This window comes from Anopheles darlingi, chromosome 2, assembly GCF_943734745.1.
Source record: "Anopheles darlingi chromosome 2, idAnoDarlMG_H_01, whole genome shotgun sequence".
NCBI classification, from domain to species: domain Eukaryota; kingdom Metazoa; phylum Arthropoda; class Insecta; order Diptera; family Culicidae; genus Anopheles; species Anopheles darlingi.
The window spans coordinates 5,877,501-5,896,944 of NC_064874.1; the positions used below are offsets into that span (position 1 = coordinate 5,877,501).

Below are 19,444 nucleotides of genomic sequence, written 5' to 3' on the forward strand. Positions count from 1 at the left end.
TCACTTTCGTATAGATTGTTTTAAACGTATAATTTCACACTTTTCGGTGTGTTTGTTGTTTTTTTTTTCCTTCGCAATCGCACAACAAATAACTAATCGGAAATCGGTAGGGATCTTGAGGATTTTGTTTTTTCCCTTTCGTTTGATCATTCATCAAGATGAGTTCCAAATACGATAATTAAAACGAAACATAGAGCATATAACAAATAAAAGTGAACAACGAAACACACAGCCACACAGCGAATGGAAGGTAAAAATAAACACGATAATAGAAACGCGATAACAAAGCGGCTGCCAGAGCGGCTATGCTGAGGATCACAGGACAAAAGCACATTCTAAAAAGGAAGCCACAGTTTACACCCACTTTTCACCCACTGAATTGCCAGGAGGTGTTCCGCTTGAAGCGGATGAAGCGTCACAAATTGCACAAACAATCGCAAAACCAAAAAACAGTCAAACGAACAATCGGAACACAACATTCAACAATATCAATGAGCAGCTTTTTCTTCTCCCTTTCCCATGGTCTCCCTCTTTCTTTCTCTTTCTCTCTTTATCTCCTCTAGTCGTCTCCTATCCATCGCTGGATCGCTTTTAATCAGTAATGATGATGAGTAGTTCGGTCGTTTGCAAGTGAGAGTTGTGGAGCAACGATCATGATTAGCGCATGGGTTTTTTTTGGGGGTTAACATGATGCAAAAGATGATACGCGTATGACCAGTGATCGTAATGCTGATGATGACGATGCGGGCGAAATGGGCGGGATGTTCTTGCGTGTGTGTGTGTTCTGGTGTGACCTTCTCATCGCTACACACCGGTCTTTTGGCCGAATAGAGAAAATTTGCCTAAATTTTGTGTCCGAAACCGGGGCGAAAGCGTCCACCGAGAAGCCATCATCATCTACTGCCTCTGCCCGCCATCATCGCGCATCATCGCATCTTCATCGTGTCTTCGTATCTGCTTTCTACTCTCTTCTCTCGGTATCTTCTGGAGCAGATGCTCCTTCCTTCCTTTCTTCTGGCTTCCCCCCTTCTTAAAGACGTACCGCTTACTAGCTGGAATTCGAACTGAAATCTGTGCCGGTCCTTCTTTTTACACGTTGCATAATTGTGTGTGTATGTTTTTGTCCGTGGTGGTTTTTATATTATCCTTTTGTTTCTCGATGATTTGGTGGATGTTTTGTTTCTGGCTTAAACTGTTTGCTTATTTCACTTAAACCGTTCTAACTGCTGCTGGGTGTGCTTGTAATGGTATTTTTTTTGTAGGATTTCGGATCTCTCGTTTCTCATTTGCTCATTGTACGTTTCGTTTACATGCTTTATACCATCCTCCTCTGCTTATCCACACGAATTGCGTTTACTGGACATTCACACTATTCTACCAGTTTGTTTTGTTATATTTTATACTCTCTTTCCGTCGTCCTCCTCATCCTCGGCTCTTAGATAGTAAACTCTCTTTTTGCTATGTAGTTAGCCATCTCTCTCTCTCTCTCTTCTCTATCCTTTTCTCGCTCATTTGCATTATTACACATTCATTTGCAGTCAGCATATAAGTAATCTGGTGTGGGGGAGGCTGGGAGTTGCATGTGGTTTCTTCTTTCCATTCTTTTCGCTCTCCCACCTCCAATTGTCTCTCTATTTGTAGTGATTTTTAAAATGGTTTTCGGTTTTGGTTTTTGGTTTTACATGTTTCCATACCCATCGGGACCCGCCCTGTATCGTTGGGTGCTTTTTGTTGTGTTTTTTGTGTTTTTTTTTGTGTGTTTTCATCCATTCATTTTGCTTTCTTTTGTTTTGTTTCCTGTCGATGTGTTTCTGTTTTTGTCTGCTGACAACGCACACCACCCTGTCTTCTGATCTATTACCGAAAGCCTTAACTAAAACGTGCCTTCCGTTCGCTAGAAGACCTGGCGTGAACCAACTCATTATACACACCACACCCCTAGCCAAAAGTACTTAATGAAGAAAGCCCGCTCGGACACGCGCATTGGGGAAAGTAGAATGGAAACCAATTTTCACTGATAACCACCCGATCGCAACGTACGACAGTAAAATAAATCACAAAACAAAAAGAAAATAAAACAAAGAGAGGGAACTGAACAAACACAAGAAGCGAAAGAAAGAAGTATGAAAGAAAAGTACGAAAATCTCGAGAAAAGTGAAGGAAGGCCCGAAAAGTTTCGGAATACAAAACAGAAAACGGAAAACGGAAGACGTAATAAGAAGTGATAAGCATATTTGAAGTGACATAAAAACTGGAAAGTTTGAAATCAGACAGCATGGATGGTTGAAATGTCCTTGTGCTACTGCTGCTAGTGCTTGGGGAGGGGGGGGATAGTTATTTACAATTTTACAATTGTTGATGGCGAGACCTCTCGTGCCTATATAGGGTATATACTATTGTTCCTTGTTTCCGTGTTTCGCTGGCGGGTTCGTATTTTTGTCTGTTTGTTTGTCGGTTGCTGGTGCGGTGTTATGGTTTTTGCAGGTTCTGGATGATAAATGATCCTCATGCTGTACAAGTTCTGGCCATTTTTTTTTTTTCGTAGTAATCTTTCCCTTTTTCTCCTAATCTCTGTACAATCTCCTGTGCATGTGTGTGCTTCTGCATCTCGTATTACCACCTTGCTGTGTAGCCAACCTCTCTCCCTTTCTCTCTCTCGCATCACCACCGATCGATACTACTGTTACTCCTCTTCATTATCCTTTCTTACATTCTAATGGTAGCGGGTGAGCGGCCGAGGTGAGGCAACAAAAAACAATAAATATTACAATCCACAGGCTGGGCTGGTGTGAGTGAGAGCGATAGAGATAATAGTGGGGAGGGCTAGCGGTGGTGGTGGTGGTGTGGGAGTGAGAAGAGAGAAAAACCATAACGTGCTAACAACAACAACATCAACAACAACAACATCAATCATGCAAAGATCCGAAAACCCCGAACCAACTCCAACTCTCGGTGCAAGTTTCCGCTTGCAAATGTGTTCCGCCGTTGTAGCCGTTAGAGTTTCTTGCTATTTCATGTTTCTATTGTGTTTCCACTCTTCTCTTACATCTTTTACATCTTTTTCTACATTCCCTTTTTTGTGATTGTATTCCGTTTTGCTGTTTTGTTCGCCTTCCGCCTATATTCTGGTTATCTGTGTTCCCGTTATTTCTCAACTTCTTTACCATCTCTTTCATCCGTTTTGTTCCGCTCACTCTCTATATCTTAGGTGTCCACCCCAGGGGGAGGGCGACACAGTGCTGTATGGTGCAGTTTTGAGGGGCGTTGTGAACCTTCTTCGCTTTTCTTTTGAGTAATAAATAAATATTTTTATTTATGATAAGTGAAATGTAAAGGTACAATAAAATTAAAAAAAGAGAACTAGCTTTAAATATCTCTAATGTTGTATATTGAACTACACTAAAACCTAAGGCCGTTTCGTTTTGTTGCGTGTAGTAGCGTTTTGGGGGATAGCGGTGAGGTTTCGTGTGTAGTGAGTAAGTGTGTGTGTGTGTGTGTGTCTGGCGGTATGTGTGTATGGTTGGCAAACGTAAGCTGTCTTTCCAGCCATCGTTTGCAGTCGCGGAGTGGCCTAATGTTGCCGACTGCGACTGTATGCTAAACCAATCTCTAGGCCTCTTCGAAGGTGGCGAAAAGAAGAACGCTGGCGCAATAAAGAACGAAACTAATCATGTGTCTGTGTGTGTGATTGTGTATGTTTAAATCTATATAAAGGTATAATTCTCACTACTGTTCTTATCGGGTAAATAAAAATAAAATAAAAATGGTACTTTCGTTTCACTTATGACTAACGAAATTGGCTAAAAAATAAGCGACAGCGATGGTGGGCAAATGTTACGAGCGGAAAATTGTATCGAATTTGACCGAATCTTCGGGAGCGTGAATAACAGAAAGTGTAGAACGTTTAAAATTTAAAAAGAAAGGCAGAGGATAGAATCAAGGATCATGGATCTCCGCACCGCACCAAGAGCAGTCAACACACATACACTTAATCTTAGGTATAAATGGCCGATAAATAAGAATGGTTTCGTAGCAGATCGAACACGTACGACGAGATGCTGGTGGTGGTGGTTTGTAGGGAGGGGGAGGGATCACCAAATCCGATCACCACGCTTTGTCTAACATATAAACCCTTAAAATCATATCATCATAACTAATGAAACGTGATCATCGTGAAACTGTACAGTACTGCAAACGGCAGTCAATTTGAACAGAAAGCGGAAGAAAGGGGAAATTTCATAAATAAATATATAGATAACAGTAGATGAAGTGGCTAAAACCGAACGCAAGTTAAGCTCATAAAAAAAAGAAAGAAAAAAGCAAAAAGCGGCGGTACGGGCTAATTGTTAACTTAACCAAATTGCGCTAAATCATATTGCAAAATACATATGCTAATGTCGTAACTTTACAGAGATACCATGATTACTTCTTGGCCTTGGCATTTAGGTTTCGTTTGTTGCTTTTGTGTAAAGGTATATGTGTGTATGTGTATAATGTTTGTCCTATCATGTAGCTCCAGAACTCTCACCTAACAACTAACGGCTTTTATCGATACCGGTCCTTTGTTCTCATCGAGCACAAACGAAGAAACGAGCGATAAAACAGACCACACTTCTTGCCCTATGTTGGCATCAATTATATTATAAATCGCACAGGAAAGACATTTTGTAGTGAGTTTTTGTTTGTTTTTTTTCTTTGTTTGTTTGTTTTGTTGTGTGTGTGTGTGTTTTTTAATGTACGTTATGTTAACATGTGTGTTTGTGTACTTTTTTGAGTGTTTTTTATGTTTCTAAACTTAACCATAAACAACGACTGCACCCCCAAAACTCGATTGCAAGAATAAGAATAAGAACAAGAAGAAGAAGAAGAAGAAGATGAAGATAAGAAAGCAAGCATCTCGGTTTCACTTACGGTAAAGAGTTTTGCTTAGTTAAGAGTGTGTTTTACGTGACTATAAAATGGTTCAAACGAAGCAGGGAATTAGATCAATAAAGGTTCTTTCTAACACACAAACACACACACACACACAACTTCATATCTTTCTCTTTCTTTCTCTCTTTCTTTCTCTCTTCCTCTCTTTGTCGCTTTCTTCAGCCATTGCTTTGCACTTACAGCTAGTGATCGTAAGGGATAAACTTAATCGAAAAAGGTGGGTAGTGAATAAACTGTCTCGCTTTGTTCTCTCTCTTTCTCTCATTTCTTTCTCCTTTTTTGCTTCCTCTCTTCCCTCTCTCTCTCTTTCTCTCTCTCTCCACTAGCTTTCTCCATACTAAATCTTAGGGATTCGTTCCGATACGTTGCTTACAAAGTTAGTACTCCCGTAACCACTATCCCGCACACTAAACACGCATCTACTATGATCTACTAACCCGCGTACGTTCGCGATCGCGCTACCACCATCCATCCCGCCTTCTCATGTGAACCTTACACGAACAAAAGGAAAGATATAGAATAGTAAAATACGGTAACCGAACGTTTAATGCTCCATCAGAGACGCCTTCGTCTTGTCCTTTTCTGCCACGTAACTCGAGTGACCCTTTCTTTCTCCTTTCCTTCAACCAAGCTTCTGTCGTATGATCATCAGTGATTTGCCGTCTGTCTGTCTGTCTGTCTGTCTGTTACTTCTTTGCTGCTCCGTGCAGATGCTTCAGTGATGCTCGATCTTCTTGTCGATACTTTCTTCCACCGGACGTGCTAGCGGGATATTTTGTGATGCATTCTGCTGATCTCCTGTGACCTGTCTTCTCTTTCGATCCTTAATCAACTATGTGTTTCCTCTTCCTTCTTTTGCTTTCTTCTTCTTTTTAAAGGTTATTAAACTGTTTTATTAAACGTTATTTAGTCACAAATATGCGGGGCGGTTGGGCAGGTATGGAGGACCAGCGTCGTGGTTCGTCCAGCTCTCGCCCATTCAACCTTCTCTTTCCTTCTGCTTTGCTAAACAACACGAAAAAACGGGAGAGGAAATGTACACTTAAATAGCTTCACTACTACAGCACGACAAACGGGGTTGGTAGTTATTAGTAGTACCATGAACCATGCTTCTAACCACACTCTGGGCTCCTGGGCCCACGGTCTACCCGGCTAGATCCTTGTATGCCTTCGATCTTGCTTCCAAATGGCCTTTTTCATACTTTCTGGATTCTTTCTCTTCATTATTCTTTATCTCTCTAGATTATGCCAATTATGCAGTTCGGTTTCATATCGTTCAAATGTTTGCTTAAAAATCTGCATTTCACCTGTATACGAGCTCCGAGAATTCTAATCTCATTTCCATCCCGCACATTCCTTCGAAACAGATCCTTTCGCTAACCGCAGGTTTCGTCACCATTTTATCCAGGAATCGTATCGCACTCGAATCAATTTGGTTGCGCTTCCACGCTTCCATAAGTGTAGTTTTGTACATGTAAATAGGCAAAAATTTTAGTCTTTTTAATACATTCCATATACCACGTTGTTTCCGTTTTGTTTTGTATTCCGTTTACCATTCCGCTTTTTTTCCGCCACCACCTCGCGAATCGTTTCGCGCTCGCTATAGACTTATGTGATAGTTCTTGGCTTGCTGGCCGAACTGGGCCGCCAGCAATGTAACACCGGAAGCGCAAGCAACGGCTTATCTGTCGCCAAAAAGTAAGAAAAAACCCACCAGGAATGGACGAAAGGAAATGGTGTGGTGTGGAAATGTGCGAAAGGAGAGGAGCTCGTTCGCTCGGTGGAAAAGCAATCAGCAGCATCATGCAGATGCCGAGTATCAGTACCGCGCCCCCGATTCACCATCATTCTCTTTTTCTGTTTCCCGTTTCTCGCTTTTGATCCATCCTGTGGTGTGCGCTTACGATTAATGAGTTATGCGTTTGCTTATTGGTTTGCTCACGATTGTCATCTGTGTGAAGTGTGTGTGTTTGTGTATTGTTTTTCTTTTGTGTTTACACTAGAGCGCCGCCGATTGTAGGTGTTCTCAGGTGGTTGATGATGATAGGCTTGCGTTTGCGTGAGTTAGTAGAGAGATGTGCGTTCGAGTTGGTAATTTGCTTTTGATTTTTCACTTTCAGCATCCCTCCCTTACTGTACTGTAGTACTTCGGCGTCGATTTCGCCCGTCTGCTGGCGATGACGTACTCACTTCCGTTTCCGCGCACACGCACATTGAAATTGCTTTTCCGTTTGTAGTTTTTTTGTTTGTTGTAGTGATTAAGATAAGTCGAAATAGTGACGTGAAGTGAAGTGTAGCTCGCATTCTCGTGTAATTCTCCTCGATTTCCCCTTTCTTTAGTTGTGTGTTTGTTAGATGGTTTGGTTTTGGTGTTATTCAAGCAGTATTACAAAAGAGAACCCTGAAGCTGGAGCTTGACCACAGCCCGCAAAAGTGTACTAGCGAATAGCAGCTCTTGCTCACCTCCTGTGTGTTTGCACCACTAGGATTGCACCCATTGCATTACGGGGCATCCTTCGGTAATGGCGATCGTCTGTGGGATCGACAACGAATGAACGATCGTCCGAAAGAGACGATCATCGGGCAACCGGAACCACAGAGAGAGAGACAGACGGACACAGACACGCACACATACGCATACACGGAGCAATGATACGAACAATCAAATATATATTTAATAAATATACAATTATATGTATGGAGACAAAAAAAAACAAATAAAATGAACATTTGTAAAGAGATCATCGGTTGCAAAATTGCGTATCATTCCCACCATCTGCCAGCTAGTAGTAGTATAGTAGTAATAGTAATAGTAGCAGGCTAGTAGCTGTCTGTCAATGGTCTTCATCCCGTGTCTTCCTCGTTGGTTTATCGTCTGTATCTTACACTCAAGCTCTCTCTATCTTTCTATCGCTTGCTTTTGCTCTATTGGAACAGATTGACTGAAGTAGTTAATGTGAAGCAACAGACGCAAGTGAGGAGTTTGCGGGTTGTTGTGGTGGGGTTGTAACCAAAGCTGAAGAGCGCCGGCCAAAAAGGGATCGTAATTTTCCACCAGTGATCGAGCAATTGGTGTGTTCTCGAATAACACAACGGTTGAGGGGTTGGGGTTAACAACAATAACAAATAACAACAATCACATGAGCGAGAAAGCATCTAGCGGCTTCACTTTCGCCCTCTTTTCTCTTTTCTTTTGGCAAACGAAAACGCCGTAGCTGGCCGTAACGGCCGTAGCGGTAGCACGGGCTCCATTATCCACTACCGCGGCCCCGGAGCAACCGATCACGGTGATACACGGTTCGCGATCAGCTTAGCCTCCCCTGAAAAGGCTCTTGAAATCACAGGCAACAAGATGTTGGAAGAGTAATAAATATTTAAAAAAAGACATCCGTAGACCTTGCCACACTGCCGAAGGTGTGGAAAACAACAAAAAGGAAGAAGAAAAATCCTTCTTCCATCTCGCTCTCTGCTTTGAGACGTGCGAGCGAACACTAACTGTTATCACATTATTGGCGCAAAGACTGACATGTTGCGCTGGCGGGGATGCAACCAATTACATTCATCACATTCCCCAGCGCAGACACGCGAACCTCGTCCGTTCGGCATTAAAAACATCATCACTTCGACATACTGTCATCGGATTGGCGGTCGCTCTTTCGGTAGAAAAAGAACGCGAGGCGCAAAGCACCTTCTCCAGTGTTTTGGCTACGGCTTTTGCCCTTTATGTCGACTCGCTATGTCGACTGGGCGAAGAAAGCGCTAAACTCCATCACCGCGCTGTTGCTGCTCGTGTTTGTGATTGCGATTGGATTTGCACGGGATTTGGTAGAACGGCAAGGGATTGACGTACTAGATCAATCCTGCCCCTCTTTACAAACAACAGGGTGAACAAGAACCGAAAAAAGGAGGATGCCGATAGTTTGAAATACCGATATCCTTGCAGAATCATCAGTGGCCACGGACAGTGGTGGTGTGGCCACGAATGCGTGCACCAGAACCGGTACCGTCCTAAAAAAGCGGATGATTAACGGGGTGGTCTCTGCTTTTGTTTAGTAGAGTGTTTTAGTACAGGGTTTTAGTACTACTCGTGTTTAGGTTGCGTTAATAGGTGCTCTGCTTTTCGCTGTTTTGTGTGCGGCTTTTAGATGTCTTCCCGCTTCGTTCGCTGTTTGTCTAGTTGTCTGGCTGTGTGTGTGTGTGATTTATGTTTCACTCTTCCCTTTGTTTTTTGTTTTCTTTTGTTTTTTTGTTTTGTGTCTCCTTTTCTCTTATCCCTTATCGATTTACAATTAACCGCGGCGAGATGAGTCGTCTTCTTTGCCCATTTCCCGCTTTCGCTCTCGCTTCATTTGTATTGTGTGTTTGATTCTCCCTTCTACATCCTCTTCATACTCTCGCTCAACTACACATAGACAGAATTTGCATTTTTGTGGTTTTCATGTGTTTTACGTGATTTAAGGAAGTAGAATTTACGATTATGACTTACGGGTCTAGACGGTTTTGTTTAGCTTAGAGTTCGCATCCCGCGCCCATTGCCTGCACGCATGCCTACCAGCCAGCCAGCCTGTCTGCCTGCCTTCGTTTTTACCTTTCCCTTCGTCCTTAGCTTCTTCAATCATGCTTCATCTCCTTGATCGTAAACCATTTCTCATCTTGTTCTTCACAAATCAGTTCCTCCGCCATTTTGTATGCTTCTTTCTGCACTACCATGCCCCATCAGCAACCGCAACGTATGTATGTGCATTCGCTTAATGTGTGCGAATGCTATTAGCTTGTTAATAAATTTCACTCATCCTCACCTGATAAATGATCTACCACGAAGAGAACCGCCCGCATGTGCGTGTGTGTGTGGGTGTGTGTGTGTGAGTGTGTTGCGCGTGTGGCTGTTTTCTTATTTGTTTGTTTTGTCAAGCTCACAGCGTCCGCCCACAGACACACACACAGACACAGGCACACACACTCGCGCTTATTACAACCGATAGGTCGATCGATCGGTCGACATCGCTATTGGTAATGGTATTTTCGCCCGTTTACGAGCGGACGCTTGCGTTAGTTTTTGTTTCTTTTTTGCTTTTTTTTAATCTTATTGGCAGTGGTTAATCTTATCCCTTTTCTTATTCTCCCTTTTTCCGCGCTATCATTAGCTTGCCAGCTCGATTATGATGATGATGCCACAGAGCTTTCGTTCGCAGCGCAGCATACGCGCACACACTTTTGATGAAGAACGTATCGCGCGCGCTTCGGATTGCTGTACGAGATCGAGACCAACAGTGTGGCTCACCGGCTGCACCGCCGAAGACCGATGGAGGCGCCTGGTTGTCGATCGCTCTCGCTCTCGCTCTCGCTCTGTTGATCGTGTCCATGGTTTGGCTACTCCTCGGGGTGCACAAAAGAACCACACGGGACACCGGTAACGCGCATGCGACGCATGTGACGACGACGGACGGCAATTGTTAAAGTGATCGATGCGCGATGTACCGTGTGTGTGTATGTGTGTGTCGCTTTCAGTTCAGTGTAGATCCTCTTTTTGTACGCATCCCGTTCGCAGGAGGAACCAAACCAGAAGACGATCCAACAGCGAGTGAGTAGCGCTCTCGGTTCTTCGTGCCGTTTCGACATTTGTTATCAGTCGCAAACACCTCGGTTCGATCTGGCTGGTAGCTTTCGATGCAGTTGCAGTTGCCCGTTTGCCAACTCGGCTTCGTTCGTTCGCTTTGTTTAAAACTAAGTCAGCCTTGGATGTCTTGTGTGTGGTATCGTCGCGGTATCATGTTCGCGCTGCTTCGTTTTTGTGAGTGTGTGTGTTGTAAGTTGCACGCTCACGTGCAACACGCGTCTTAGGCTAGAGAGAAGTCTTACATACTTACTGGTTGGACGCACTGCCGCATCGGGAATCTGCATGGAAGTTTACGAAGGAGGCAACCGGCCCGGACCGGTTCCGGTGATCCGTGGTGATCAGACGGTAACCGTGGGTGCCGTTGGGAGTGGCCTCGGTTGCTGCTGCTGCTGCTGATGTGCATGATGCTGGAGCAGCGCTTGCGCTTGTGAATATTGCTGACCGCTGCCGAGCCGTTGCTGCTGCTGCTGTTGCTGAGGTGTTGTCGTCTGGCTGTGTGGCTGATGGCTGTGCTGGTGGTGTAGATGCAACAGCGACGATTGGCTGCTGCTGTTGCTGATCGACTGTTGTTGCTGCTGCTGCTGCTGTTTGATCATCGTCATCGAGGATACCGAAGGCGATGAAGACGAAGAAGAAGAAGAAGAGGAGGAAGAAGAGGAGGACGAAGAAGAGGCAGATCGTGATATCGAGAAGGTGGCTGCAGCTGCTGCTGTGGCGGTCGATGCGGGTGTCGGTCGGTCTCCTACCCCTCCTCCTCCTGCTCCTCCTCCTCCTCTAGATGGCTGCGGTAGGACGACGACGGCGGCCGTGCTGACGTTGCTGGGTTGCGTTGCGTTAGGTGGCAACTTGGAACTGCTGTTCGGTGGTTTTCGGTTGCCGCCGGTGGCCGGCTTGGATCAGTCGCCGAAGCGGGTGCAGGCCTTCTTCCACTTGCACTGCGTGCACCACTGATCCTTGTGATCCATTCCGTACACCTTGCGGCACTTTTTGTTCTCACCGCGCGTTCGCCGGTTCGGTGAGACCGGTGAGCGGTGCTGCTGCGATTGGCCACCGGTCGACGCAACGCTACCACTCGAACCGGAGCTACTGTACGATCCGAGGGCACCGGCACCGGCACCGGCCAGTAGCTGCTGGTAAGCGGCAGCCGCTGCCGATGTTCCATTTCCGGCACTACCACCCGTGCTGCTGCTACTGCCCGGTGACAGCTGGATGTGGCTGAGCTGCTGCTGGTGATGCTGCTGCTGTTGCTGCGCGACCTGCGCCTGGTAGTGGTGCTGATAGTTCGGTGATGGATACGGATACGAGGCCGATGGTCGGGGCGATAGTCGTACGTGCTTCTGTGGTGATGTCTACGGAGAGAAGGAGAGGAACCGAAGGTCAGAGAAGTTCGCTTAATGTGGGATGATGTCCCCGTACACTGGCGCACACTTACCGGGCTGATCTGGGACCAGGTCGTGGTGATGTAGTTGTGATGCATCAACGGAGATACGCTGCTGCTACCGTTACTGTTGCTTCCGGAACCTCCCGAGGTACCGTTTGTACCGTTGTTGTTGCTGTTGCTGTTGCTGTTGCTGCTGCTGTTGCCGCTGGAACCGGTTCCGTTCGAGGTGCCATTGCTACCGGAGCTAAGGGCCGCCACCGTAATACCGGCCGGTAGCGGTGGTTTGATGGAGGACGCAGACTGGTGGGCCTGCTGCTGGTGGGCCGCCTGCTGTTGCTGTTGCTGCTGGTGCTGCTGCTGGGCCAGGGCTTGCGACTGCGAGAGCAGCCCCTGGCGATAGTTGCCAACGATCTGGCGCTGGTACTCGGGATCCTCGTGCGGTGGACGTGCCATGTCGCGATGGCTCAGGGTCGGTGGCGAAGGTGGATTCGGTGCACTCTCGTCACTCTCATCCTCGGTTTCGGTGAAGAAAAAGTCCTCCTCGTCGCTGTACTCGTTCGGTTTACGCGGTCTAGTTGAGAAAGGAATGCCCATGAATTAGTCCTTTCGTGTTCTAACGACCGTCTCTCGACTCGACTCGACTCGACTTACCCAAGATGCGCGTTCCTGACGTGTGCCGTGATCTCGGAGCATGTGGTATAGATGACGCCGCAACCTTTCCAGGTGCACTTGAAGATTCGCTGACTGGCCTGCAGACGATAACGGGAACGAGAACGAGAACGAGAACACCGGAGTTAGCCATCAATTGATCACCATCTTTCTCTCTTCTTTTCGCGGACGCGCTCTCTCTTCTTCTCCCTCTCTCTTTTAAAAAGATGGAATGGTGGAATTGCGTTGCGGCTATCCCGTCGCTACTGGTACTCCTTTTGCTTACTTGTCGAACCTTCGGCTTGAACACTTGCGTTCTGCGGGCGACGCACGACCGCGATATCAACACTTGGCCACTGGCCATCTTGGGATCCCTTTTCGAGCGTACGACGCTACCCGCTACTATCCCACGGTATCCGGTCATTCGACCTGCGGTGCTCCTTTCACTATACCCTCACTTCCTTTCCCCGCGCCCCCCTTAGTCACAAAAGTATGGATTCGGACCCTGGTAAGTCGGAATCGGATGCTCGCTCTCCTCGGGTGCCTTGTTGCGTGTCGTTGCGGCTCGCGGAGCGTCACGTTACTGACGGCGTTACACGGTGACGCTGGGCACTCTAGGGCCAATCCAACGGGCTACCACCACCAGCACCAGGCACCTTTCGCCTTCGGAAGAGGCGCTCGCGGCGTCGGCTGCCCAACCCAACCCAAGACCCAACCCCACACGCTGCTCGGTTGTGCTGGTCTCCGCTGGGCCCCGCTCCGGATGCGCAAGCTTCGCTTCACATCCCCACACCCCGGCCACCCTCTCCCTCTTCTCTCTTCTTCTCTCTCCCTCTCTTCCGGTGTAAGTGGGTTGTTGGTTGGTTGGTTGTCGGGAGGTGACCTACTTTTAGGGGCCGGTTCGGCCTTACATACACCTACAACCTCGACGGCGCACCGGAGAGTCCTGCGCACTCCCACCTTCTCCTTCTCCTTCTCCTCCGTTACATTGTTTACTTCGTCTTGCACCACCCCCGAGCCAATGTCGAAAATTTCGGAAACAGGAAGCGAGCGTTGGTTCCAGGATTCGCGCACACCGAATCGCTTATCCACCCTTCCCACCTTCCAGCAACCCCTCCCCAGCAGTACAGGGGGGGGTACTATTGTATATACAACATCCAGCAGGGAAGGTATATAGCAGGTTCCCTCTCCGGCGGGAAGGGGAGTGGGAAAAAAACCGGGGAATCCAGGCTACATATACACAGCAATGGAATCGGAGAGTCAACAAGGGCAACTCCAGATTACATTGTCGTCCCCGAAACGGCAGAACGGGATAGCAACTGGGATAGCAGCACAACCCCACCACCCCCACCCCCCTTTTGAACGTATTGGTGACCCAGTGAGTTACACTCCGGATCTGCGTGTGTGTGTTAGTTGATGTGGATTGCGCGCGCTTTCCCACATTGTTGCAGCGAAGAGGGAGAACGGGAAGATAGAGAATCGTCGTCGTCGTCGTCGGGATCGTCGGGATGACTTCGTGTTCAAACTCACCACCCTCTTCTAACTCCCCCATCACAGGGAGGGAGAGCGGAGTGTACATAAACCGATTCCGGCTGATCAAAGTGTGCCGGGAACCGCCACCGGGTACCGGGGCGCCACTATGATGAGTCGGCCCGGCCATCGCCATGTTTTGATTCGAGCGATAGAATTCTCGCTCGGAGTGAAGCGAAATAGAAAGAGAGAGCGAGCGAGACAGAGTGAGGAAGAGTGAGTGTGTTCGTTACACGGAGGACCGGCCGGTACCGTTCCGCCTTTTTCTCCTCGTCCCCGTCCTCCACCTCCATTACCACCGGTAACTATCCTTAGGACCGCGAGTGGTTGCCGAACGGTTTCGGTAGGAAAAGTGGCAGAACGGCTTCTCTCCCAACAGTGGAAAACAAAGAATCGGGAACTCGGGAAAATTGCGCTCTGGATTGGCCGCTAGCAGGGTGGCGGATGGCCAGAAGGTGGGTGGATGGGTGGATGGATTCCAGGTTTTTATTCTCCTCTCCTGGCGGTGTGCTATCGATTGACCTAGTTTTGCGGGACCTCCAGCGCGTGTGTGTGTGTGTGTGTATATTACACACAGTGGTGGCAATGGTGGTGGCGGCCGCAGCGGTTGAATACTGGAACCAATACCCCTCCCCGTGCTCGCATGGAATATGAGGTGCGTTCCCGTGGTCGTCGTCATCATTGTCGTGGGTAAAGTTGTTTTTGTTTATAATTCGAACCGCGGCGGGCAGCTCGGGGCTCGGAACTCGGGTGCGTGCGAGCGTGCTGACCGCAGTCCTGCATATTGAGCAGTGCCCTAGCCCAGGGGCCTAGGGATGGAAACCGCAATCATCGCTAGCTTGCGTTCTTATCGCAAACTGTTTTGCGCGTGTTTTGTTTTTTTTTTTGGGGGGAGAAGGAGGCCTTTGCTTGCTACTCCTCTAATCATGCTTCATTGCAAACGGGCTCCACTGGTTTTGGAGCGGAACTGGACCGCCTGCTGGAACCGAAGGGATATGCGTTGGCCGTGTGCGCGCGCCAGAATGAGGGATACGATTATGATTATTTATGTCCTATCGCAACATGGACGGTGTTCTTCTGCGCCATATTAAACAGCGCGTCTCTCTCTCTTTCCATCTCTCTCGCCCTTCTTGTTGTTATTCTTTTCTCGCTCATCGCTCTGACCTGTTTTCGATCGTATAACGTGTAACGGCATCACGGCAGCGTAACGCTTGAGGTGTGTAACGGTTGAGTGAAAAGGCCCGTGCCGAAAGCCCGTGACGAGGCTGCAGTGAAGCCCGTAAGGCGCGTTGTAAGGTTATCCTTAAAACTAGGGAAAGCATCTCTGGAGGGAAAATAGTCCCCAGCATCACACTTCTCGCTGGGAGAGTCGCGTGAAGGTTGACCTGAATCCATACTACTCCTGTCTTCGTGCCCGGTTCGTCCCTTTTTGGCAATTCAAAATGGTGCAGCAGCGGCAGCAGCAGCAGCAGGACATGTGCCGATACTTATCTCTTTTATCGGTAGTATTCGGCGCTACAGGAGGAGGACGACACAATGTACTAACAAATAAACAGCGCTGGAGGGCAGATGGCGGCTTTTGGGCTGCCATTTGGCTTCTGCGCCCCTCCCCGCCCGGTGGCTACATCGAAAATATGGGTCAGCCCCTCAGAACCGCACGACCATCGTGCACGGACCGCATCGTGATCGAGAGCGAGAGGACACTCTCGCTGGTGCATATGGTTGCGGCGCCATTTTGTTGTTGGGTCAAACCGATTGTGTGTTACTGTGTAACGGGGCCACCGGTATGCACACACACACACACACACCATGGTTTCGACAACTTTTTGGCAATCTGCTGCGCCACTGGCCACTGGTATCTGTTGCAAGCATCTTTTCTAAGGGGGCCCCTGCAGCTCGGCTCTAGTTATCGCTCCGGTGACCTACTTCCAGTGTCACGAGGAGCTGGTAAGGGTCTATGCGGCATGGCAGGACCCTCGTCAAATACCTTGTCGTAAACCAGAGGACACTCTGGGGCCGGGCTATGTAGCTAATCTCTTCACAGCATCTCTTCTACTCTCTGGCAAAGGCCTCTAATCCCGAAAGCCGCCAACGCCTCTTGGTCTTTTCTTCGACGTCGAAGCCATCGGAAAGAGTTTTTGAAGATGGACGGCGACACCAAGAGCCATTGGATAAGTGGATTTCATAAAGAGTTTCTTACAAGCAGCAGCGCTCGCTGCGAGGCTTTAGTGTACCTTTTAGCGGCATGGCGAGTAGCGAGTACAAAGGCAGAAGGTTGTGAGTACTACTCACTGAGCGAAAGGTGGAGGGACGCTTGCATAAATATAGATAAACTCGATGCAAGGACGGGACACCGCGATCTATCGCGTGCTATCCAGTTAATTACCGAGTATCGAGAGGGATTCCGGAAGGTGCTGCTCCTCTCAAACGCAGCGGACAGAGAGCTCAGACCACGGATCCCGCTCGGTTTATTGTAAAAGTTTTCTTCTGTTTTGTTCTGTCTGGACAGTGGAAGGAGCACGAAACGTTCCCGTCCCTATTGTGTTGGCGTCCCTCTCGTTGGTGTTATCAAACCAATTACCCTCGAGCGCAAACCCGGCCTGACCACCACCTTTGGCAATCGGATCCGGATGAAGGGGATGGCTTCCAGAGGATCTCCGGTCGTCGGTCGGCTCGATATGCTCGTCTGCCTCTGTCTAATCAGGCGAAGTCATTCCATAATTAGAACTTTTCAGGCATAAACATCCTCTCAGCCGCCGTCGCCGCCGCCGGTGGAGATCCGGAGGGATTAAAGGGTGCCAACCAACTTCTTCTGCTTCTTCTCTTTTCCTCCCTTTCAAACTTCCAAAAAACCCGGTTCCGCTTGGTTTACTCCGCTAAATTGTAGCCAAGCATTATCCCTTACTTCCTGCGCTATCTGCGGTGGATATCATAATGATCGAGGCACATCAGTGGGGTTAGAAGAAGAAGATGATGAAGAAGAAGAAAAAACGGGGATTTCTGCCGGTCTATAGCGGTCTGGTGTTACAAGCACAGACTACTGCACAAGATATATTCTCTCTCTCTCTATATGCCTGTAGCGTTCATTTTCTGGAGTGAAATTTGATGCGCTTTTACATGGTGCGAGTCCCCGCGTTAGTCGAGCGTCGCATCAAGACTTCATCATTAAAATGTGAAAACCGAACCGAACCGGGAGGAAAAAAGCGACTGAAAATTTGATTTTCTAATGGCGAGCATTTTGTGCCCGAGATTGCTGATCTCCATCTTGCTCCATCGTTTTTTTTGCTGTTGCTGCCGATAGCACGCTTCGTGGTGATGGTGTTGGAGGCTCTGCGTCGTCGTCGTTCCTCCCCCCTGATTGTCCCGATTCATTTCCAAATTCATCACAGAACGAAGGCCGCCCTCCGGCTTTTCCCAAAAACAACGCGAACGCCACGACCACGGAGAGCGCTCCCGAAAATGGTTCGAACACTCTTTGGCTTCCCCTAACCCAAGGCGTCAATCAATTCCAGTAGCAGCAGTGGCAGTGGCAGAAGGAGGACGCCAAAGCCGGTATGTAAACATGCCGCGATCACACATACCGGGCGCCTCCATCTGCTGCAAGCAGCAGCATTACTACAACGTCATACCGCCACCGAACAACAACAACCTCGAGCGCGAAGTAAATACATTTCCCTCACCCATTCGGGGGGGCCGAAGAACGGGGACGGAGAGGAAAATCGATATCTTTGCTGTTCCCGCGGGAACATCTCCCACGTTAGTGTGTGTGTTCGGACTCACTCTCTCTCTCACTGTGCCGCTATATATAAAAGGCGGCGCTCCAGGGTGGATAAAACGATGCGAGGTGTGAAAGTGGATCGGATACATGATGGGACGGGTGGAACGGGAGGGGGCCTAGCAAAATGAGGGAACGCGCGTGCCGCGCACACGCAACAAAGTCTCGAAGTGTGCGTTACATCCAAGCGCGCCCTGCGATGTAACGCACTGTAACGAAGCGTGATGCGTTTCTCTTTACGAATCTGATCCAAGAAGCCATTGCTACTAATTGAATTTTTGACTAGAGATGGACAAAAAAAAATGGTGCTACTGTAGAAAATTGCGAATGCCGGTTCGATAGTTACATTGTAGCGCGTCATCTCTATTTAGCAAAGCCGCCATCATCAGGATGGCTCTCGCTCGCTTGAATAATGTACTAAAGATGTACACAACGCCACTCGGTGACGTAGTGGTGCCGTGACAGTAGTGGTCGTGACATTCGGTGACATAATACCCGACACACCGAGACACACACACGCACACGGCACCGGGATGATGCTTGCTCCCGTGATCCCGAAACCTAGTTTTCCACTTTTCCGACCGCAAAAACGCCGTTTCGCAGATGTTTTTGCGCAGATGTGACCCTCCTGTCTCTCTCTTTCTCTCTCTCGTGCGAGTTCTCGGTAGGGAGATCCCTGTACCACTAGAAGGATACTGCGCGCTCTGTGTGTGTGTGTGCATGTGTGTGCGTGCGTGAGTGCCATTAGCCGGTGGAAGGGTTTCTGATCGGGATCGGGGCAGCATTCCGGCACACCATAAACAACAATGTAAAAGAGAGAGGGAGAGAGCGACAGAGAGGGTGTAAGAGAGGGAGATAAAGCATCTCTCTCTCTCTCTCACTCTCTCTCCATGGTTCCATGAAGCAGGACCGCACATCCTCTAATGACCGAGTGGCAGCAGCGGCAACACACTAACACAGTTTACGGGCAAGCACGCGCTGCTGCTACCATCAGAGGGTTGGTAGCTCAATGTAGAACGTCTTGTGGTTGGATTGGTCCTACCGACCGAACCCTGGCTCCCGGACTCTGCAAGTGACACACAAAGAGAGAGAGTGAGAGAGAGACTTGGAAGGAGCGTTGTTTCGAACCGAGAGCTTTCGCCCTGAGGCTTCTCCTCCAAATGTTCCGTTCGGTCACATCAAGGAACACATTCTCGAGCGTCAACTCCTCCACGGTCTATGTGTGTGTGTGTGTGGCTGTGGCATTGACACACTAAAAAAAGTGTGCGAAGAAAGTTTTCTTCGTCGTTTGGATTGGGCGGCGCTCTTGATGATGAAAGCCCGCTTGGTGGTCGCGCTCTCGCACCGGTCACGGGTACGGGGGTTCGCTCACTGTTCCGGTTAGCTCCGGTGCTCTCGCGGTGCACACCTGACCTAGGAGACCTCGGTACAGCTTACAGCGACGACCGATGTGTCCCCCGGACCCGGATGGAGATGACATTTCCATCACTATATGTGTATATCATTAACGCCCTAACGCCATCTGTGGCCATTTGCTGGCGTGAGTGGGTTGCTTACGGGT

The 19,444-nt window shown here is 48.4% G+C and overlaps 1 protein-coding gene across 1 annotated transcript in view; it reads right to left on the minus strand.

Annotated features, from left to right (window-relative positions):
- LOC125951979 (zinc finger protein 395) overlaps positions 1–19,444 on the minus strand; it is a 91,290-nt gene that overhangs the window by 749 nt on the left and 71,097 nt on the right. Inside the window, exons 5-7 of the mRNA XM_049681165.1 lie at positions 12,582–12,679; positions 11,982–12,501; positions 1–11,898 (exon numbers count right to left, since the gene is read on the minus strand). The exon at positions 1–11,898 is cut by the window's left edge and continues 749 nt beyond it. Coding sequence (XP_049537122.1) covers positions 11,446–11,898; positions 11,982–12,501; positions 12,582–12,679 — 1,071 coding nt within the window. The 3' untranslated portion in view covers positions 1–11,445. The remainder of the gene's footprint in view (positions 11,899–11,981; positions 12,502–12,581; positions 12,680–19,444) is intronic.